Genomic DNA, 22,529 nt, shown 5'->3' with positions numbered 1-22,529 from the left:
TAAACTCAAACCCGACAAGAATTGTTGAAAACTGTCATGGGTACAGTCTGTTTAACCTTCCACGTACTATAAATTTCTTACAAAAGTAATTGAATGTTTTAAACAGGTCAAAGCCATGTATATAAATTCTTTTTACTAAACACAAATCTATTAACTTCTATCATGTGATGATATCAATTTGTGGTGGGGTATAAAGTACAAGACCCCCATGTGATCGATGAAAGCAAATATGAAATATACAATACCAATCCGATCATCTTGAACCATGGTAAACCTTATCCCATTTCCAACCACCAACTTACTAATCAACAAACACAGATTATTTACACTTCATTAAAACCATAATTCCGATTCTAATCTCTAACTTAACAACATACATAAAAACAATATATATTTTTTTTAAACGATAAAGTTACAATACGGCTAATACACTTCCTGGGTTGGAATCCATAAACTCCCAGTAAAAGACAAGAACCTCTACCAAACAGGTACTAGGTTCTGTTTCCGGATATTTACGTAACCGGATTAACGTCAGTCGCAGTAGTGCCCGCTACGGACGACAACAACTTCTTTGGCGGAAGGAGCATAGATCTACACAAAGGACAATTAACTTGCCCCACATCTAACCATTTATCCAAACACACTTGATGAAACACATGTTTACAATTAACAAGCTCTCTAATCATATGGCAATCATCAACACACTCCATGCAAACCGTACACACCGGGTTTTCACCTCCACCATAACTACAAGCGCATTCGGAGTATGAAACAACGTTGACTTTGTCTTTGATGGACGCGGTGACAACGTGGACGGGGACGGGGAGGAGGGAGGGTGAGGAGCCGTCTAATATGAGGATATAGTTGCCCGAAGACGACGGGTAGTCGTCGGGATCGGGTGGTGATTTAAACAAGCCAAGATAAGATATTGCTCCGAGCATGAGTGATAGTAAATAAGATATCATGTTTGAGACAATTGTTGTTGTGATAACATGTGGTATCTTGAATATTGCTAGATACAAGAATTGAATCCCCATAGATGAAGTAACAAAAAAGGCGGCGAATAATTGTTTGGAGCTTAATGTTGTAAATTGCAACAAGACATATATGAACAACGATGGACGACGTTCGTCCGTTTATTTATTATTAAATATTCAATCAGTTTGTTGTTTGTATATATTTTTTTATTTTGTAGATTTGTAGTATTTAAGGCGTGATTTTTTTTATTTGTTTATTGCTTTCGTGTTAGGTCTCAAGTGTATTAGTTTATTACTTTATTGAGCTGGGACCAAAAGTATCAAAAGTAGATTTTGTTGTTTCTAATAAAGTGGAAAACATCTAATAAATTTACATTTTTATGTATCATTTGTTTATTTAAGAATCGTTAATATATGTATGTTGTAATGAATGAATCAGTACCGATCAAATTTTCATTGTATCGCACGGACTATATTTTTGCTAGTTACATGTGAAGCATGTTCTCAATGCATAGGCGGTGAATGTCCCCCCCCCCCCAACCAATATTGTCTCTTAGAAATCAGGCCCGAGGAAAGGGGGAGATGGGCGATTGTCCAGGGCCCGCTCTCCGGGAAGAAAAGGGAGGGGGGTGATAAGTGTTAAAAAATATATATATTTTAGATATAAATTTATTTTAAAAAAGCTTACAAATTTTTTTTTATTGCAATAGAAAGGGTGTTAGTAGTCGAAAACATAGGTTTTTGTTTCAAATTCTTGGAGCGACTAGCTTCTAAAATTTAAGAGGTTCTTACTCAGCTGGTTCTCAAAATTTTTAAAGGTTCTAAAAAACGAGCATGTTATGATTCATAATTAACATTTATAACATGCAATAATATAGTTTTATTGGGAAATAAATATGGAAGCTATGTTGATAACATATGTTTTTGGAAGGATAATTGATGTGATACTGATGGTTGCCTGATCGACACGACGTCTTCCTTCCTTCATCTTTACGCTCTTAAGTTGAACACATCATAAAATAAGTGATTTATCTAGGAGTAAAAGAAAATTGGGTTGAATATGAAATAGTGGAGGCATTAAAAAAACAGGTTTAAATGATATTGCGAAAAATATTTAAAAGTATTAAAATAAACAAAGAATATTATGTACTATATAAATAAAGAATAATTATATGATTATATACAACATAATTTTAAAGACATTTAGTTTTTTTTATATCTCACTAGTTTCTAGTGAGGCCCGTGTATTACACGAGTACACAAGAAACAATAAACCCGTTAAGCACTATTAATATAGTCGTTGTACAATAGTCTTTAAAATAATTTCAAAGTAAAAGGTAATTATAAATAATAAATGTTTGATTTTTTGAAAAAAAGGAAGTAATATTAAATTAACAAATTTTGAAACATAAATTTTAAGAATGGTAACTATTATTTTACTATTATAAATTTGTTAAAAGACGTGAGGTTTAATGTAAGAGTGATAAGTGACGAAACTTGTAGTATTTTATTATAGAGTTTAGATTTTTACTACAAAAGTTTGTTTTTCTTTACAATTTATCACTGCACCACTTTGAAATCTGAAGTAAATAATATGAAAAATTTTCTCTTTCCTTCATCTCTTATAATAAAAATAACAAGGATGTTGGATTTCAATAATATAAAGTTTGACCTGTTAACCGATGCTAACCAAACTTTAAAAATGTATCACAACGTATAGTCTAAAACGTATAATTATTATACAGTTAGTCGTGCACAGCTCAAGAAGGGAATAACCGTAAACGGTGAACTCAACCGCATTAAGGTGAGTTTCTAGCCCCACTTCCTTGTTATGTTTTCGGGGCTGTGTGCATACTCGATGTGATAGTTAATACACTTATCTTAAGTGGTAAGTGTATGCCTTGTATGATTTATGTATGATGATTGTTTGACGGTGCGTGAACGATCTTCGGATATTGCATGTACCGTCAGGTGGTAGTTAAGATATGATTGATAAGTATGACGAAAGATAGGATGTATGTATGAATATATGATGTATGCATAATGTATGTATGTTATAATGATGGTACGTGAACGCTCTTCGGAGATTGCACGTATTGTCAAGGAAAGTATGTATGAACAGGTACGGTACAGTTACACGAAACAAAAGGACCAGACCCTAATAATATCCGTGATGTTAGGGACCAGACCCTAATAATATCTGTGATGTTAGGGACCAGACCCTAATAATATCTGTGATGTTAGGGACCAGACCCTTATAATATCTGTGATGTTAGGGACCAGACCCTTATAATATCTGTGAGGTTATAGGGCGAAAGGCTCTTTAAAACGTATGATTATGTATGTAAAGGAAGTATGAAGGTAAGAATGAAAGTATATGCACTTACGTGTGTATATAAGAAAGTTAAGATGTTAAGTATGAAATGTAAGAAGGTATTGTATGATTATGTGATTAACTAGAACTCACTCAGCGTAGCTGACTTTTAGTATGCACGCAGATGAGTAGGATGAGGCAGCTCGCTTGAGGAGACACGTGGCACTGAATAAGGGGCTGGCATCGGAAGACTCAAGACGTTTAAGTTTAATGTTTTGTTTATTTTGAAAGACAAGATGTTGTTTTAAGACAAGAGGTGTTTTGTTATGAAATGTTTTATGAAAGCTTTTATATTCCGCGAATGTTTTAATTAACTTTGATATTTAGAACTGCGTTTATGAGTAAATCCAACACGAAAGTAGGGCTACCGGTAACGGGGCCTTACAAACATGCCTCCCTTGTCTTCGAACTCCATCAAGTGATCAAACTACATAATTTTTGTGATGAGACGTTGAACATCCACCTAATATATGTCACCTTCGTGTTGACAAATTGATATTAAATGTATATGTTTTATAATTAAAAAAAGGGATTACTCCATAAACACTTAAAACGTACTTTAAAACCTAGTAAATAAGATTGGTAGAAAACAATTTTTAGATCTACTTACATCTACAATGAAACCGTTATATGTGCTATTTTAATATCATTTATACTGTTACCGGTATAAGTGTAAGTGTATCATAAAACCATCATAGGTCTACAGTGAGAGGGTATATGACACAAAGGATGATTTAATTACCATAGTTTACACATATTACACACATATAACAATTTATACTGTTTATAATGCCAAATAAGTTTCACATGCTCAACATAAGACTGGTCGCTATGGGGCTCCAAAGGCTGAGTTGGCGGGCGTCGATGGGCGCGGAACACCGCAGTGGGGCGCAGTGCTTCCTTGGGCGCCGATGCTTTGGTGGTTCAAACGGCCGGCGCGCTTTGAAAGTTTTGGTGGGTCCCCCCCTCCAACGTTCATAAACGGCTACTATTTAAAAAAAAAAAAACTAATTATTTTATTTATAAATACTAACTCATTTTATCATTTTAAACTCAAACAAATACCAAATTACTATCAAATTTCATAACAAAAACTCTCAACTATCTACCATGAATCCTTTCTCAAATTTCACCGGCTCGAGCTCAAACCCGAACCCAAACCAGAACACGAGCTCGAGCTCAAACCCTAACCAAAACCCGAACACCAACCCAAACCCGTGGGATCTGTCTCAAAGGTGGTGGGGTAGTTTACTCGCAAACAATGACCCTACCAACCCTTACTTTGCCAACCAGCATGTACCCGCAATGCCTCCAAACGTACAATCGTTTCCAAACGATATGTTTTATCGAATGCCAATGTCGTTTATGCCTACGCCACCCAAACCCAAACACCCCAGACCCAAACACCCGAAACCCAAGTTGTCGAAACCCAAATTCCCGAAACCTAAGGCGACGAACCCCAAGTTCGTCGCAAGCGAAGCCATAAAAAGAAGGTTGTTGTCGATCAAACACCAACCGAAATGTACGACAGGAAAAAGTGGGAAGACGACGAGGAAGCGGCGTTGGCGCAAGCGTGGATCGACTCATCCGAAGACTCGGTGTTAGGTGACGGTAAACGCACCGCGATATTTTGGGCAGAAATACGTGATAAGTGTTTTTGAGATAATGGGTCGAGGTCGCTACCGCGGGGATGATTTCGTCTCCAACAAATGGAAGGCAATGGTGTTAAAAATGAACCACTTCTCCACAATTCACACTCGCCTTAAGAACAACAGAGGAAGCGGCACGAACGACGCCGACCTTCTTAAGGATATGATGAAACAATACAAGGGCCTTCATGGTCACCGCTTCGGCATGGAGATGTTTGAAATTTGTAAGAAATGCACGAGCTCGCCAAAGTGGCATCCGATCCCGACATCTTCACCGCGACCGTCCAAACGGTCAAAAACAACGTCTACTTCGGCCGATCAATCGCCGTCTCAAGCCGCGTCGGATGCTCGTTCTCAATTTAACTTAAACGAGATTGATCCCGATTTTCTTTTTGATGAACCAGATGAGTTGCCACGTTCGGTAGAAAGAGAAAGGGCCAAGACGACAGCTAGAGGTGGGGGGTCTTCGTCTAGAACGACATCCTCGATGAGTTCCGACGTGAGCGCGCGGTTTGACAACTTGGAGCTTGCACTGCGTAAAGAGTTTCGCGAGGAAAAAAACACTCGAAAGAGGAACTCAAGATAATACACGAAGAAAGAAAAGCAATGCATGCGGAATACAAAGCCATGCATGAAGAAAGAAAGAAGGCTAAATCGGAGCGGCAACGAGAGAAGGACTTCAAGCTCCTCGCAAAGGATCTCTCGCATCTAGATGATATCACGCGGGCGTTTTTGGAGAAAAAGAAAGAAAGGATAATGGCAAAATATGCAAACGAGGACTCGGACGTCGAAAATTAGTTTTATTTTTTTTTCTATTTGTATGCTTTTTTATGTTTTTTAGTTTAATTAAGTTTGATTTTTATTATTTAGTTTAATTTAGTTTGTATTTTATTATTAAGTTATATTAAGTTTGTTGGTTTTATTAAATTTATAAAAAAAGAAAAAAAAATTAAGGGGCTTCGAAGCCCCCTCACCATTGAGGGGCATCTTTGGGGTGGAGCTTTGAAACCCCCAGTGCCCACGTAACGCTGACGTGGCACTGAAGAGGGGCTTCGAAGCCCCTCACCATAACAGACAGCCTAAGCTACGATTCCGAGCTATGTTATAAAACATCAGCGAAAAAGAAGCATGATAGAATTTATTTATTTGAAGTTTTGCTAAAAAAATCATTGTTAGTAGCATCAACCAATGAGGATGAAGGAACACAAAACACTTTCATCCAACTTGAATACTTGATTAAAGGTTGCTATTCTAAGGAAGGTACTTTAATCATCCACTTTGTCATATAAAAAGAGCTACTGAAAAAGACCACAAAAGATGTTTGGAACACAAATAATACATGAGAGAAGATCAAAAAATATATTCCAATTAGAAGCATATTCATACACTCAAAACAACAAACTATTTATATATTTGAACCATGTTGAACTTGCTAAGAATTATAAATTCCTCGGTTATTAATATTTCATTTCAGAGGTTGGTGGTCAATTACAGAAAAAAGTCTTTTAAAACTTAAAAATCTTAAATTCAAGTCCTAAAAAGTAAAAAAAAAAATAATAATAATTTGTTTGACCCGAGAAAGATATTTGTAATTGATAGTTCAATTACGTGATCACAACGAAGGTGATTAATCAGTGTCCAACTTCGTTTATTTTAATATGATGTGACAATATGTAACCATTAATGCACTTAATTGATGAGTATTTAGAAATAACTTTGATAGGTTTTAAATGGGCCATGTACGTGTTTAGTGTTTACATGTTCCTTGTCAAATATTAGACGAATTCAAACTTATTTATGCTACATAAACTCAAACCCGACAAGAATTGTTGAAAACTGTCATGGGTACAGTCTGTTTAACCTTCCACGTACTATAAATTTCTTACAAAAGTAATTGAATGTTTTAAACAGGTCAAAGCCATGTATATAAATTCTTTTTACTAAACACAAATCTATTAACTTCTATCATGTGATGATATCAATTTGTGGTGGGGTATAAAGTACAAGACCCCCATGTGATCGATGAAAGCAAATATGAAATATACAATACCAATCCGATCATCTTGAACCATGGTAAACCTTATCCCATTTCCAACCACCAACTTACTAATCAACAAACACAGATTATTTACACTTCATTAAAACCATAATTCCGATTCTAATCTCTAACTTAACAACATACATAAAAACAATATATATTTTTTTTAAACGATAAAGTTACAATACGGCTAATACACTTCCTGGGTTGGAATCCATAAACTCCCAGTAAAAGACAAGAACCTCTACCAAACAGGTACTAGGTTCTGTTTCCGGATATTTACGTAACCGGATTAACGTCAGTCGCAGTAGTACCCGCTACGGACGACAACAACTTCTTTGGCGGAAGGAGCATAGATCTACACAAAGGACAATTAACTTGCCCCACATCTAACCATTTATCCAAACACACTTGATGAAACACATGTTTACAATTAACAAGCTCTCTAATCATATGGCAATCATCAACACACTCCATGCAAACCGTACACACCGGGTTTTCACCTCCACCATAACTACAAGCGCATTCGGAGTATGAAACAACGTTGACTTTGTCTTTGATGGACGCGGTGACAACGTGGACGGGGACGGGGAGGAGGGAGGGCGAGGAGCCGTCTAATATGAGGATATAGTTGCCCGAAGACGACGGGTAGTCGTCGGGATCGGGTGGTGATTTAAACAAGCCAAGATAAGATATTGCTCCGAGCATGAGTGATAGTAAATAAGATATCATGTTTGAGACAATTGTTGTTGTGATAACATGTGGTATCTTGAATATTGCTAGATACAAGAATTAAATCCCCATAGATGAAGTAACAAAAAAGGCGGCGAATAATTGTTTGGAGCTTAATGTTGTAAATTGCAACAAGACATATATGAACAACGATGGACGACGTTCGTCCGTTTATTTATTATTAAATATTCAATCAGTTTGTTGTTTGTATATATTTTTTTATTTTGTAGATTTGTAGTATTTAAGGCGTGATTTTTTTTATTTGTTTATTGCTTTCGTGTTAGGTCTCAAGTGTATTAGTTTATTACTTTATTGAGCTAGGACCAAAAGTATCAAAAGTAGATTTTGTTGTTTCTAATAAAGTGGAAAACATCTAATAAATTTACATTTTTATGTATCATTTGTTTATTTAAGAATCGTTAATATATGTATGTTGTAATGAGTGAATCAGTACCGATCAAATTTTCATTGTATCGCACGGACTATATTTTTGCTAGTTACATGTGAAACATGTTCTCAATGCATAGGCGGTGAATGCCCCCCCCCCAACCAATATTGTCTCTTAGAAATCAGGCCCGAGGAAAGGGGGAGATGGGCGATTGTCCAGGGCCCGCTCTCCGGGAAGAAAAGGGAGGGGGGTGATAAGTGTTAAAAAATATATATATTTTAGATATAAATTTATTTTAAAAAAGCTTACAAATTTTTTTTTTATTGCAATAGAAAGGGTGTTAGTAGTCGAAAACATAGGTTTTTGTTTCAAATTCTTGGAGCGACTAGCTTCTAAAATTTAAGAGGTTCTTACTCAGCTGGTTCTCAAAATTTTTAAAGGTTCTAAAAAACGAGCATGTTATGATTCATAATTAACATTTATAACATGCAATAATATAGTTTTATTGGGAAATAAATATGGAAGCTATGTTGATAACATATGTTTTTGGAAGGATAATTGATGTGATACTGATGGTTGCCTGATCGACACGACGTCTTCCTTCCTTCATCTTTACGCTCTTAAGTTGAACACATCATAAAATAAGTGATTTATCTAGGAGTAAAAGAAAATTGGGTTGAATATGAAATAGTGGAGGCATTAAAAAAACAGGTTTAAATGATATTGCGAAAAATATTTAAAAGTATTAAAATAAACAAAGAATATTATGTACTATATAAATAAAGAATAATTATATGATTATATACAACATAATTTAAAAGACATTTAGTTTTTTTTATATCTCACTAGTTTCTAGTGAGGCCCGTGTATTACACGAGTACACAAGAAACAATAAACCCGTTAAGCACTATTAATATAGTCGTTGTACAATAGTCTTTAAAATAATTTCAAAGTAAAAGGTAATTATAAATAATAAATGTTTGATTGTTTGAAAAAAAGGAAGTAATATTAAATTAAAAAATTTTGAAACATAAATTTTAAGAATGGTAACTATTATTTTACTATTATAAATTTGTTAAAAGACGTGAGGTTTAATGTAAGAGTGATAAGTGACGAAACTTGTAGTATTTTATTATAGAGTTTAGATTTTTACTACAAAAGTTTGTTTTTCTTTACAATTTATCACTGCACCACTTTGAAATCTGAAGTAAATAATATGAAAAATTTTCTCTTTCCTTCATCTCTTATAATAAAAATAACAAGGATGTTGGATTTCAATAATATAAAGTTTGACCTGTTGACCGATGCTAACCAAACTTTAAAAATGTATCACAACGTATAGTCTAAAACGTATAATTATTATACAGTTAGTCGTGCACAGCTCAAGAAGGGAATAACCGTAAACGGTGAACGCAACCGCATTGAGGTGAGTTTCTAGCCCCACTTCCTTGTTATGTTTTCGGGGCTGTGTGCATACTCGATGTGATAGTTAATACACTTATCTTAAGTGGTAAGTGTATGCCTTGTATGATTTATGTATGATGATTGTTAGACGGTGCGTGAACGATCTTCGAATATTGCATGTACCGTCAGGTGGTAGTTAAGATATGATTGATAAGTATGACGAAAGATAGGATGTATGTATGAATATATGATGTATGCATAATGTATGTATGTTATGATGATGGTACGTGAACGCTCTTCGGAGATTGCACGTATTGTCAAGGAAAGTATGTATGAACAGGTACGGTACAGTTACACGAAACAAAGGGACCAGACCCTAATAATATCTGTGATGTTAGGGACCAGACCCTAATAATATCTGTGATGTTAGGGACCAGACCCTTATAATATCTGTGATGTTAGGGACCAGACCCTTATAATATCTGTGAGGTTATAGGGCGAAAGGCTCTTTAAAACGTATGATTATGTATGTAAAGGAAGTATGAAGGTAAGAATGAAAGTATATGCACTTACGTGTGTATGTAAGAAAGTTAAGATGTTAAGTATGAAATGTAAGAAGGTATTGTATGATTATGTGATTAACTAGAACTCACTCAGCGTAGCTGACTTTTAGTATGCACGCAGATGAGTAGGATGAGGCAGCTCGCTTGAGGAGACACGTGGCACTGAATAAGGGGCTGGCATCGGAAGACTCAAGACGTTTAAGTTTAATGTTTTGTTTATTTTGAAAGACAAGATGTTGTTTTAAGACAAGAGGTGTTTTGTTATGAAATGTTTTATGAAAGCTTTTATATTCCGCGAATGTTTTAATTAACTTTGATATTTAGAACTGCGTTTATGAGTAAATCCAACACGAAAGTAGGGCTACCGGTAACGGGGCCTTACAAACATGCCTCCCTTGTCTTCGAACTCCATCAAGTGATCAAACTACATAATTTTTGTGATGAGACGTTGAACATCCACCTAATATATGTCACCTTCGTGTTGACAAATTGATATTAAATGTATATGTTTTATAATTAAAAAAAGGGATTACTCCATAAACACTTAAAACGTACTTTAAAACCTAGTAAATAAGATTGGTAGAAAACAATTTTTAGATCTACTTACATATACAATGAAACCGTTATATGTGCTATTTTAATATCATTTATACTGTTACCGGTGTAAGTGTATCATAAAACCATCATAGGTCTACAGTGAGAGGCGTTTCCTGCGGGGACAGCTTGCGTACCGCACGTGAGGACGTCACGTCTCTGAGCGTGGTGGGTCCTGCTGATCCAGTTGGTTTCTGCGCAGACGTTCCTTTAGTTAAGTCTTGCGGGTTCAACCGCACAGACGTCCGTTAAGGAGTCTTGCGGGTTGAACTGCGCAGACGTCCCTTTTCAAGGTGAGTCTGCGGGTCCAACTGGGCTCTGCTGGGACCTACCTCTTCACCCCCCCCCCCTTCTCAGTGACGAGCTCACGGTGTCTGTTTTGCAGGTTATCAGGAGAACCATCTTTGCCGGGTCCAACCCCTCGTGGGAAACATCTATCTAACCCCCAGGTTACCCGTAATCTGCTCGGGGTCCGGTTAGTGTTTCTTCATTGGCGCCATCCGTGCATAAAAGCTAGAACTTCATTTCTTCAGTTTTTTTTTCAAACTTCTGGAAAGATGGTTAACGTTACTCCGGTCCCAAGGCCAACGAGTTACCAGGAAGCCCCGGTAACCACAACCCCAGCTACTGGGGGAACACCGGCGAGCACACAAATTTTACGAACACTACCCCGGTTACTCAAGCCGGGGCAAGTGCAGTAAATTTTACGAACACTACCCCTGTTACCCAAGCTGGGGCAAGTGCAGTAAACAACCATCCCCTGGGATTCAATAATACCCAGGTGGAAAGACAACAGACGAGACTCCCCCGCCAAACACTTGAACAAGTTAAAGCGTGGGCGGAGGCACGTCCGAAGGAATTCCAAGCTGAGTTGGACGAACGCTTGCGTTCCGTCCAACAGGCTGACGAATTTGGAAGCACTCGCCAACAGCTCAACATGAGCAGTGAGTGCGAGTCCTCGGACGATGATCAGGAGGAATCCGACACCGACGCAAACCCTCGCCTTAGGGCGAAAGGGAAGCGTAAGGAAACGGACTTCCAAACGAGAAAGAATTTCGGAGAAACCTTCAAACAAAGGAACGCGGGGGGAAACCCACGTGACTTCTCCAAAACCTTCAGACCAACTGCTGCAAACGCGGGAACATCCAAGTTTGCAAGGGACATTGCGGAAGCAATCGCCCCGAAAAGTGCCAAGCAGATGCCCAACATCGGCACTTATGATGGTATATCCGACCCAGATGATCACCTGAACAGATTCATAGCGGGGGCAACCGTCAGCAACTGGACGGAACCCACGTGGTGTTATATGTTCCAGATGACACTGGTTGGAGCGGATAGAGCGTGGTTTGACCGTTTACCGGTCCACCACATCTATGATTGGGCGGACTTCCAACACAAGTTTAGCCAACACTTCAGTCAACAGAGGAAATATATTGAAGAACAGTGGACGATCCTCAACTGCGTTAGAGATAAGGATGAACCTTTACTAGACTTCATCACCCGCTTTAAATCGAAAAAGCTGAGTCTGGGCGTTATAAGCGAGGACCTTATTCGCGCCGCTTTCATCCAAGGCGCCGAATACCCAGAGCTTATCCGCACGTTGACGGGTAAAGATGGCATGCCACCCACATGGGATGCCATCATGACGGCAGCCAAGCGCTTTGCCGAAACGGAGAAGCAACTGGGTGGGAATCTGCCCCAGACTACAAACTTCTACACGCAGAGGACTAGAGAAAACAATGTCCAGACCGCCTGGCAAAACAAAAGGAGGCCAAGCATGTGGCAGTCAAGGGTAAACTTTGACACCTCATCCAGCTCTCGCTCCCTATTAGGCGGAAGGGGTAATACACACCCATCAAGCCAACACCCCAGGTGGACGCCCCTCACCAAAAGCGTCACGGAGATATTTGCCACTGAGAAACTCCCATGGCCAAAAGCTCCAACGGTCCGAAAACGACCTGACGCGGACCAGAGCAAATACTGTGACTTCCACGGCACAAAGGGTCACACCACTGAGAAGTGTTCATCTTTGAGGAATATTATCGAAACATTCGTCAAGGAGGGCAAACTTACACACCTGGTGGCATCAATCAGGAATAGAGGGAAGAATGACAACCGATACAAAAGCAACGGACGAAAGCCCGTTGACATCAGCATTCACATGGTTCGTGGTAACATCAGAGGAAGAAAAAGACAGACGACAGAACCATGCGCATGGAAAGAAGCTGAGGTGCGCTTCCCGCGAGTGCCAGGAGGACCCAGCAAAGAAGACCCTATCGTCATCAAAAGCCAGCTGGGGCACTACATCACTTCCCGCACTCTTGTTGACAACGGTGCCTCGTCAACAGTTATGTACAGGCAGTTCTTCGACAAGCTAGATGATGAAGACAAGGAACGCTTGGAAACGGTCTACGCCTCGATGGAAGGGTTCGACGGCAGCACAAACACCCCTCTGGTATCCTATCTTTCCCCGTCACTCTCACAGACGGAAAACTCTCCCGCACAGAGGATGTGGACTTTGTCGTAATGAGGAAGCCACACCACGCGTACGACATTCTCTTCGGGAGAGACGGGATGGCAAGATTCAATGCCGTAGTATCTTCAGTCTACGGCATGATGGGATGGCCAACAGCAGAGGGCGTGGCGATGGTCACCGGTATTCCCCAGGTATGCATCGCATCTGTCTCATCAACACCCAAACCAAAGATGGCTAAACCCACCATCACCGAACCAGAAGAATGGGCTTTTAATGGAAAATACCCCGACCAGGCGGTTACCATTGGCCCAACAATAACTGATCCTACGCGCACATTACTCAAACGCTTACTACAAAAAAACGCTGACATCTTCGCATGGAAACCAGCAGACATGACTGGTGTACCTCGAAGTAAAGCAGAGCATAAGCTCAAGTGTGACCAGGCTTTTACGCCGGTCATACAAAAGCGTAGAGTAATGGGGGCGGAACAAGCTAACGCGTGTAGAACCCAAGTCAAGGAACTCCTTGACGCGGGCACCGTACGCGTTAGCAGATATCAAACTTGGGTTGCAAATCCCGTTATGGTACCGAAGTCTAACAAGCAATGGCGCATGTGCATAGATTTCAAAGACTTGAACAAAGCATGCCCCAAATATTGTTACCCGTTACCCGAAATTGATCTTAAGGTAGATTCGTTATCACCGTTTCGCCTTAAATGCTTCCTTGATGCGTATAAAGGGTACCATCAAATCCACATGGCCGTTGACGATCAGGACAAAACCGCATTTCGGACGCCCGATGGCACATTCTGTTATCAAATGATGCCATTCGGACTTAAGAATGCCGGGTCCACATACCAGCGCCTGATGGACAAAGAGTTTCATGCCCAAATTGGGAGGAACTTGGAAGTATACATGGATGACCTGGTCATTAAAAGCCTTAACCCAGAAGCGATGTTGAAAGACATCGAAGAAACATTCAACACACTCAGAAGGATAAACATGAAGCTCAACCCGAGCAAGTGTTCCTTTGGGATGGAAGAAGGGAAGTTCTTAGGAGTCATTGTTACAAAAGATGGCTTCAGAGCGAACCCTGAAAAGGTCGAAGCCATTATCAAAATGGAATCACCTACTACCATCAAACAAGCTCAGACACTGAACGGACGCCTAGTTGCACTTAACCGCTTCTTGGCAAATCATGCGGATAGGTCGTTCCCATTCGTGTCGACGCTGAGAAACTGTCTAAAGAAAACGCACTTCCGCTGGACACCAGAAGCGGAAGCAGCTTTTCAGGAAATTCGGTCACGTTTGATCGAACTCCCAACGCTCACAGCACCAGAAGAGGGAGAGGAATTAATCCTATACCTCTCCGCCACAGATAGAGCAACCGGGGTCGTCCTGTTAGTCGAGCGAAAAGGCATCCAGATGCCAATCTACTATGTTAGCCGTCTCCTAACAGACGTCGAAACTCGGTACTCTACCCTGGAAAAATTAGTCTTAGCACTTGTACAGGCTTCACGCAGGCTAAGACGATATTTCCAAGGTCACCCAATTACTATTCTCACCAACTTCAAACTTGCAAACGTTTTAGGCAAACCCGAACTTTCGGGACGCCTAGCCAAATGGGCAATAGAATTGGGAGAATACGCGATAAAATACAAGCCAAGGCCAGCTATAAAAGGCCAGGTCTTGGCCGACTTTATTGCCGAAGTCCCCGCATCGCGAGAGAAAGAGTGCCAGGACGAGGCTCAACCCTCTCCAGCACTAGACATCGATGAAGTCTGGCGACTTTACACTGATGGAGCGGCCAGCAGCGAGGGCTCAGGCGCAGGGTTAAAACTTACCAACCCAGCAGGCCAAGAATACACTTACGCTATTCGACTAGACTTTCCAAGTACGAATAACGAAGCTGAGTATGAAGCATTCTTGGCCGGGTTGAGGATTGCGCGTAAAATGGGAGTAAAGAACTTGGAAGCCCATGTGGATTCCATGTTAGTTGCCAATCAGATAAACGGGACGTACACGGCCGTGAACGACACAATGGCCCTGTACCTCGCTCAAGCAAAAACCCTCATGCGCGATTTTAATGATTGTAAAGTCATACACGTCAAGCGTAGCGAAAACAAATCTGCGGATGCATTAAGCAAGCTTGCGTCATTAGCTTTCACTCACCTGGGAAAGGACATCCGCATTGAACTCCTGGGAGCACCATCAGTCCCACACAAGGAAGTCTGTGTCATCCAAACCGGCACAGAAACGTGGATGACACCAATAATAAATTACCTTGCGGCGGGCATACTACCAGAGTCAAAAACACAGGCAAGAAAACTACGCTGTAAAGCACTGAACTATCAACTCATTGATGACGTCCTTTACAGACGTAACTTTCTTGGCCCCCTCCTCAGATGCGTTGACGACCAAGATGCCAACTACCTCCTAAGGGAAGTACACGAAGGCATATGTGGGATACATGCAGGTCCACGCGCAGTTGTGGCTAAGCTAAACAACGCGGGATACTTTTGGCCGGGGATGCATACGGACGCGCTGGCGTACATCAGAAAATGCAGGTCTTGTCAGCTCTACGCACCCAACACGCATCGCCCGAAGAATGAACTTGTTCCAGTCACCTCTGCATGGCCATTTCAGAAGTGGGCCATCGACGTGACAGGCCCATTTCCCACAGCAGCAGGGAACGTCCAGTTTCTAGTGGTCGCCATCGACTACTTCACCAAGTGGATAAAGGCAAAACCCTTAGCCCAAACGACCGCGAAACATATCAAAAAATTCATTCGGGAATTTATCATTTGTCGTTTCGGGCTCCCACAGAATTTGGTGAGCGATAACGGCACCAACTTTGCTGACAAGAAGCTACAACAGTGGCTTAAAGAACTTCAAATCACCCACACCTTTACCTCGGTGGCGCACCCGCAGGGTAATGGTGAGGTGGAAAGAGCAAATAGGAGCATCGTCGGCGGCATAAAGAGAAGACTATTGGAACACAGATCCGGCTAGGTGGACGAAGTTCCACACGTACTTTGGGCACACAGAACGATGAAAAAGGCAAGTACGGGAGAAACCCCGTTCAGCCTCACTTATGGCACTGAAGCCATGGTCCCGGTCGAAATTGGCTTACCCTCACCAAGGGTCATGATTCAACCAGAGGACAATAATGCGGAAAGACGGTTAGACCTTATGCTAACCGAGGAACGCAGAGACTTAGCCTCAATGCGTGAAGAGAACTACAAACGACAAATGCAAAAGTACTACAACACGCGGGTAAAACTCTGCAACTTCAATGTAGGAGACTACATATTGCGTAACAACGAGGCTTCGAACCAAGATCGCCCAGGAAAGCTGACCCCTGTCTGGGAAGGTCCGTACGTTATCAAACAAAACCCTTGAAGTTGGTTCGAAGAAGGATCTTTTGCCCAGGAAAGTAACTATAAGACGAGTGCGGGTACAGTGTCAAGGCAAAACCCTTCACATACCTAGCACTCCGCAGGGAAATGAAACCAAGAAGGATCTTCTGGGCCATGCTTGCGGAAACGAGAATAACATCCCCGCATAGTGGGAACGTCGAGAACTAGATTGTTTGAAGCTTCAAGATGGAATTGGTGGTTTTAACATAATTGATCACTATGTTCAAAACTACCAAAACCTCATGGAGAATCTACACAAGAGGTACTCAACGCTCCAGACTTGCGAGGAGGTTACAGACCTACCCGCATCATACCCAAAGATCAAGCAGAACAGTGGGAAATTCTGCGTGACATTAGGATTTCCGCGGGAAGAATCCCCATGGAAAACCTTAAAACTAAACCCTTTTCAAAAACCCTTTGCTTAAGTCCAAAAGTTCACCTCACTTTATTAAACATTCATGAGAAGAACATTGGACTGGGGGGACTTGAAGAGGTAGGTCCCAGCAGAGCCCAGTTGGACCCGCAGACTCACCTTGAAAAGGGACGTCTGCGCAGTTCAACCCGCAAGACTCCTTAATGGACGTCTGCGCGGTTGAACCCGCAAGACTTAACTAAAGGAACGTCTGCGCAGAAACCAACTGGATCAGCAGGACCCACCACGCTCAGAGACGTGACGTCCTCACGTGCGGTACGCAAGCTGTCCCCGCAGGAAACGCCTCCCAATGGTTTCCAGGTACTCCGCCTGTTCCCGCAGTTACGGATACCGGCCATCAGGGAAGGCTACCCGCGCAGCATGGCTACACGCACAAGGCTTAACTCTCATAATAATTCAGCAGTCACCTGAAGAAGGAATGAGCAAGCCGGGAACAGTCCCGCACAAAGGCGGGAGGGGGAATACTCCCGCCCAAATGAGCCAGTCCGTACGATACTGAGGATCTTTTGTACTGTACCTGACGAGGTATGGGCAAAAGATCTGACCAAAGATACGACAGCTCATTGACAACAGTATGGCGAGCAGCATGCTCTTGTACTGTATGTCACTATTAGCCGCTACCTACTCACCAACTCCTGACATACCACGTGCATAGCCTGTAGTTGGTGGAAAAGGAATAGTACACAGCAGGCCTGGTCACTATCAGCCTCTGCCTACCCACCAACTACCAGCATGGCACGTGCGTAGGCCACAGTTGGTTGAACAGGAATACTATTCAGCCGGCTACACCTCCTTGGAAACCTACCTTCGGCTATAAATACCCCAAATGGTATGATCATCTTATCATCATATACTATCTCGTATTACATATTATACCTGATATCTGCTCTAGCAATCTCTTAATATACATTTATATTTAAAGAGCAATCTAGTCTGATTCTCACGCCGGAGGGTGGTCACAAGGAGGAACCCCCCCCCCCCCTTCTCAGTGACGAGCTCACGGTGTCTGTTTTGCAGGTTATCAGGAGAACCATCTTTGCCGGGTCCAACCCCTCGTGGGAAACATCTATCTAACCCCCAGGTTACCCGTAATCTGCTCGGGGTCCGGTTAGTGTTTCTTCAGGGGGGTTCCTCCTTGTGACCACCCGTAATATAGTTTTATTGGGAAATAAATATGGAAGCTATGTTGATAACATATGTTTTTGGAAGGATAATTGATGTGATACTGATGGTTGCCTGATCGACACGACGTCTTCCTTTCCTTCATCTTTACGCTCTTAAGTTGAACACATCATAAAATAAGTGATTTATCTAGGAGTAAAAGAAAATTGGGTTGAATATGAAATATTTCATTTCAGAGGTTGGTGGTCAATTACAGAAAAAAGTCTTTTAAAACTTAAAAATCTTAAATTCAAGTCCTAAAAAGTAAAAAAAAAAAATAATAATAATTTGTTTGACCCGAGAAAGACATTTGTAATTGATAGTTCAATTACGTGATCACAACGAAGGGGATTAATCAGTGTCCAACTTCGTTTATTTTAATATGATGTGACAATATGTAACCATTAATGCACTTAATTGATGAGTATTTAGAAATAACTTTGATAGGTTTAAAATGGGCCATGTACGTGTTTAGTGTTTACATGTTCCTTGTCAAATATTAGACGAATTCAAACTTATTTATGCTACATAAACTCAAACCCGACAAGAATTGTTGAAAACTGTCATGGGTACAGTCTGTTTAACCTTCCACGTACTATAAATTTCTTACAAAAGTAATTGAATGTTTTAAACAGGTCAAAGCCATGTATATAAATTCTTTTTACTAAACACAAATCTATTAACTTCTATCATGTGATGATATCAATTTGTGGTGGGGTATAAAGTACAAGACCTCCATGTGATCGATGAAAGCAAATATGAAATATACAATACCAATCCGATCATCTTGAACCATGGTAAACCTTATCCCATTTCCAACCACCAACTTACTAATCAACAAACACAGATTATTTACACTTCATTAAAACCATAATTCCGATTCTAATCTCTAACTTAACAACATACATAAAAACAATATATATTTTTTTTAAACGATAAAGTTACAATACGGCTAATACACTTCCTGGGTTGGAATCCATAAACTCCCAGTAAAAGACAAGAACCTCTACCAAACAGGTACTAGGTTCTGTTTCCGGATATTTACGTAACCGGATTAACGTCAGTCGCAGTAGTACCCGCTACGGACGACAACAACTTCTTTGGCGGAAGGAGCATAGATCTACACAAAGGACAATTAACTTGCCCCACATCTAACCATTTATCCAAACACACTTGATGAAACACATGTTTACAATTAACAAGCTCTCTAATCATATGGCAATCATCAACACACTCCATGCAAACCGTACACACCGGGTTTTCACCTCCACCATAACTACAAGCGCATTCGGAGTATGAAACAACGTTGACTTTGTCTTTGATGGACGCGGTGACAACGTGGACGGGGACGGGGAGGAGGGAGGGCGAGGAGCCGTCTAATATGAGGATATAGTTGCCCGAAGACGACGGGTAGTCGTCGGGATCGGGTGGTGATTTAAACAAGCCAAGATAAGATATTGCTCCGAGCATGAGTGATAGTAAATAAGATATCATGTTTGAGACAATTGTTGTTGTGATAACATGTGGTATCTTGAATATTGCTAGATACAAGAATTAAATCCCCATAGATGAAGTAACAAAAAAGGCGGCGAATAATTGTTTGGAGCTTAATGTTGTAAATTGCAACAAGACATATATGAACAACGATGGACGACGTTCGTCCGTTTATTTATTATTAAATATTCAATCAGTTTGTTGTTTGTATATATTTTTTTATTTTGTAGATTTGTAGTATTTAAGGCGTGATTTTTTTTATTTGTTTATTGCTTTCGTGTTAGGTCTCAAGTGTATTAGTTTATTACTTTATTGAGCTAGGACCAAAAGTATCAAAAGTAGATTTTGTTGTTTCTAATAAAGTGGAAAACATCTAATAAATTTACATTTTTATGTATCATTTGTTTATTTAAGAATCGTTAATATATGTATGTTGTAATGAGTGAATCAGTACCGATCAAATTTTCATTGTATCGCACGGACTATATTTTTGCTAGTTACATGTGAAACATGTTCTCAATGCATAGGCGGTGAATGCCCCCCCCCCCCAACCAATATTGTCTCTTAGAAATCAGGCCTGAGGAAAGGGGGAGATGGGCGATTGTCCAGGGCCCGCTCTCCGGGAAGAAAAGGGAGGGGGGTGATAAGTGTTAAAAAATATATATATTTTAGATATAAATTTATTTTAAAAAAGCTTACAAATTTTTTTTTTATTGCAATAGAAAGGGTGTTAGTAGTCGAAAACATAGGTTTTTGTTTCAAATTCTTGGAGCGACTAGCTTCTAAAATTTAAGAGGTTCTTACTCAGCTGGTTCTCAAAATTTTTAAAGGTTCTAAAAAACGAGCATGTTATGATTCATAATTAACATTTATAACATGCAATAATATAGTTTTATTGGGAAATAAATATGGAAGCTATGTTGATAACATATGTTTTTGGAAGGATAATTGATGTGATACTGATGGTTGCCTGATCGACACGACGTCTTCCTTCCTTCATCTTTACGCTCTTAAGTTGAACACATCATAAAATAAGTGATTTATCTAGGAGTAAAAGAAAATTGGGTTGAATATGAAATAGTGGAGGCATTAAAAAAACAGGTTTAAATGATATTGCGAAAAATATTTAAAAGTATTAAAATAAACAAAGAATATATTGTACTATATAAATAAAGAATAATTATATGATTATATACAACATAATTTAAAAGACATTTAGTTTTTTTTATATCTCACTAGTTTCTAGTGAGGCCCGTGTATTACACGAGTACACAAGAAACAATAAACCCGTTAAGCACTATTAATATAGTCGTTGTACAATAGTCTTTAAAATAATTTCAAAGTAAAAGGTAATTATAAATAATAAATGTTTGATTGTTTGAAAAAAAGGAAGTAATATTAAATTAAAAAATTTTGAAACATAAATTTTAAGAATGGTAACTATTATTTTACTATTATAAATTTGTTAAAAGACGTGAGGTTTAATGTAAGAGTGATAAGTGACGAAACTTGTAGTATTTTATTATAGAGTTTAGATTTTTACTACAAAAGTTTGTTTTTCTTTACAATTTATCACTGCACTACTTTGAAATCTGAAGTAAATAATATGAAAAATTTTCTCTTTCCTTCATCTCTTATAATAAAAATAACAAGGATGTTGGATTTCAATAATATAAAGTTTGACCTGTTGACGATGCTAACCAAACTTTAAAAATGTATCACAACGTATAGTCTAAACTTTCAACATATTTTCTCCCGATAAGCTGTTTACTAACGAAGTATAACCCTGTTAGTTTTTACTGACATGTTTGTGTGCACGGAAGCTTATGTTGAAAGTCATCCCACGTTAGCAGCCACGCCAACATAAACTAACAATATTAGCTTGAGGGAAATATGTTGAAAGTTGGAACTGTTATGGTCCATTAGTTTGAATTATTTAAATCCTTATTTAAATCCAATACCCCAGCATACCATATGGCTCTGCACACTTATCTATCATTCAATATGTTTTTTTATTTAACAAATCTCTTTCGTTAACCTTTTAAAAAAATCTAAATAAGCAGTTGCGTTTAATATTTTTTTTCGACATTCCGGTATATTTTTTTTAAACCAAATTGTACTCAAGATAGTATTTTACCAGTATTGTAAGTTATATGTGTGTCGGTGCCGTATCAGTGTCGTGACAAACCGTACTGATTCTAACCGAACAACATTGGTACCTGCATTAATACCATCGAACCGAAAGCGGTATTCAATTTTATGGTATATAAAACTTTGTTTAAGTTCTTTTCTTGAAATTTCGACATAAATTTTACGAAAACGAAATTTTATTTAAATAAACCGATTCTTTTATATCATAAAATAATATCGGTATCGTGACGAATGTAACCTATTTTTAACTAAATCAAAATCACAACATAGTTTTTATTATTATTATTATTATTATTATTATTATTATTATTATTCTTTTATGGGTAAAATTAAAATACAAATGGAGACAAAAATGAGAAGTGTGAGAAGGGTTTGTGACCACACAAAAAACCCTTAAAAATAAATTCAAAAAAAAAGTAATATAAAAATCATAACTCAAAATATAAATAAAAATGAAAAAATTTTAAAGACTAGCATGTTTCCGCCATCATTCCCGTTCAATAAAAAAAGTAAAAAAAAGTTACAAAAAAATAAAAAAAATGACGAAAAGACACAATGTCAAGATAAAAAACACAATGACGAAAATAAACAAAATAGACAATTAAAACTAAAAAGACACAATAGATCGCAAAATATAACACAACGCCGAACAAATATAACACAATGTTGAGTAATAT

General features: G+C 39.1%; 3 protein-coding genes across 3 annotated transcripts; all 3 read right to left on the bottom strand.

Moving 5' to 3' along the window:
• Window positions 1-512: 512 nt before the first annotated feature.
• LOC143580246 (putative E3 ubiquitin-protein ligase RHA4A) lies at window positions 513-1,037 on the bottom strand. The gene has a single exon (XM_077063333.1). It carries the CDS (start codon window positions 1,035-1,037, stop codon window positions 513-515), a length of 525 nt encoding a protein of 174 aa, XP_076919448.1.
• Window positions 1,038-7,317: 6,280 nt separating this feature from the next.
• Window positions 7,318-7,770, bottom strand: LOC143580245 (E3 ubiquitin-protein ligase RHA2B-like). Its single transcript, XM_077063332.1, has one exon. It carries the CDS (start codon window positions 7,768-7,770, stop codon window positions 7,318-7,320), a length of 453 nt encoding a protein of 150 aa, XP_076919447.1.
• Window positions 7,771-19,248: 11,478 nt separating this feature from the next.
• LOC143580244 (E3 ubiquitin-protein ligase RHA2B-like) lies at window positions 19,249-19,701 on the bottom strand. The gene has a single exon (XM_077063331.1). The coding sequence runs from the start codon at window positions 19,699-19,701 to the stop codon at window positions 19,249-19,251; it is 453 nt and encodes a 150-aa protein (XP_076919446.1).
• Between the last annotated feature and the right edge of the window lie 2,828 nt (window positions 19,702-22,529).

The sequence above is a fragment of the Bidens hawaiensis genome, unplaced genomic scaffold, assembly GCF_021521415.1.
Source record: "Bidens hawaiensis isolate Kalapana, Puna unplaced genomic scaffold, B.hawaiensis_p1.1 tig00030286_1, whole genome shotgun sequence".
Taxonomy (NCBI): domain Eukaryota; kingdom Viridiplantae; phylum Streptophyta; class Magnoliopsida; order Asterales; family Asteraceae; genus Bidens; species Bidens hawaiensis.
The sequence above is the reverse complement of the archived record's forward strand: the minus strand, read 5'-3'. Positions and strand labels throughout refer to the sequence as shown.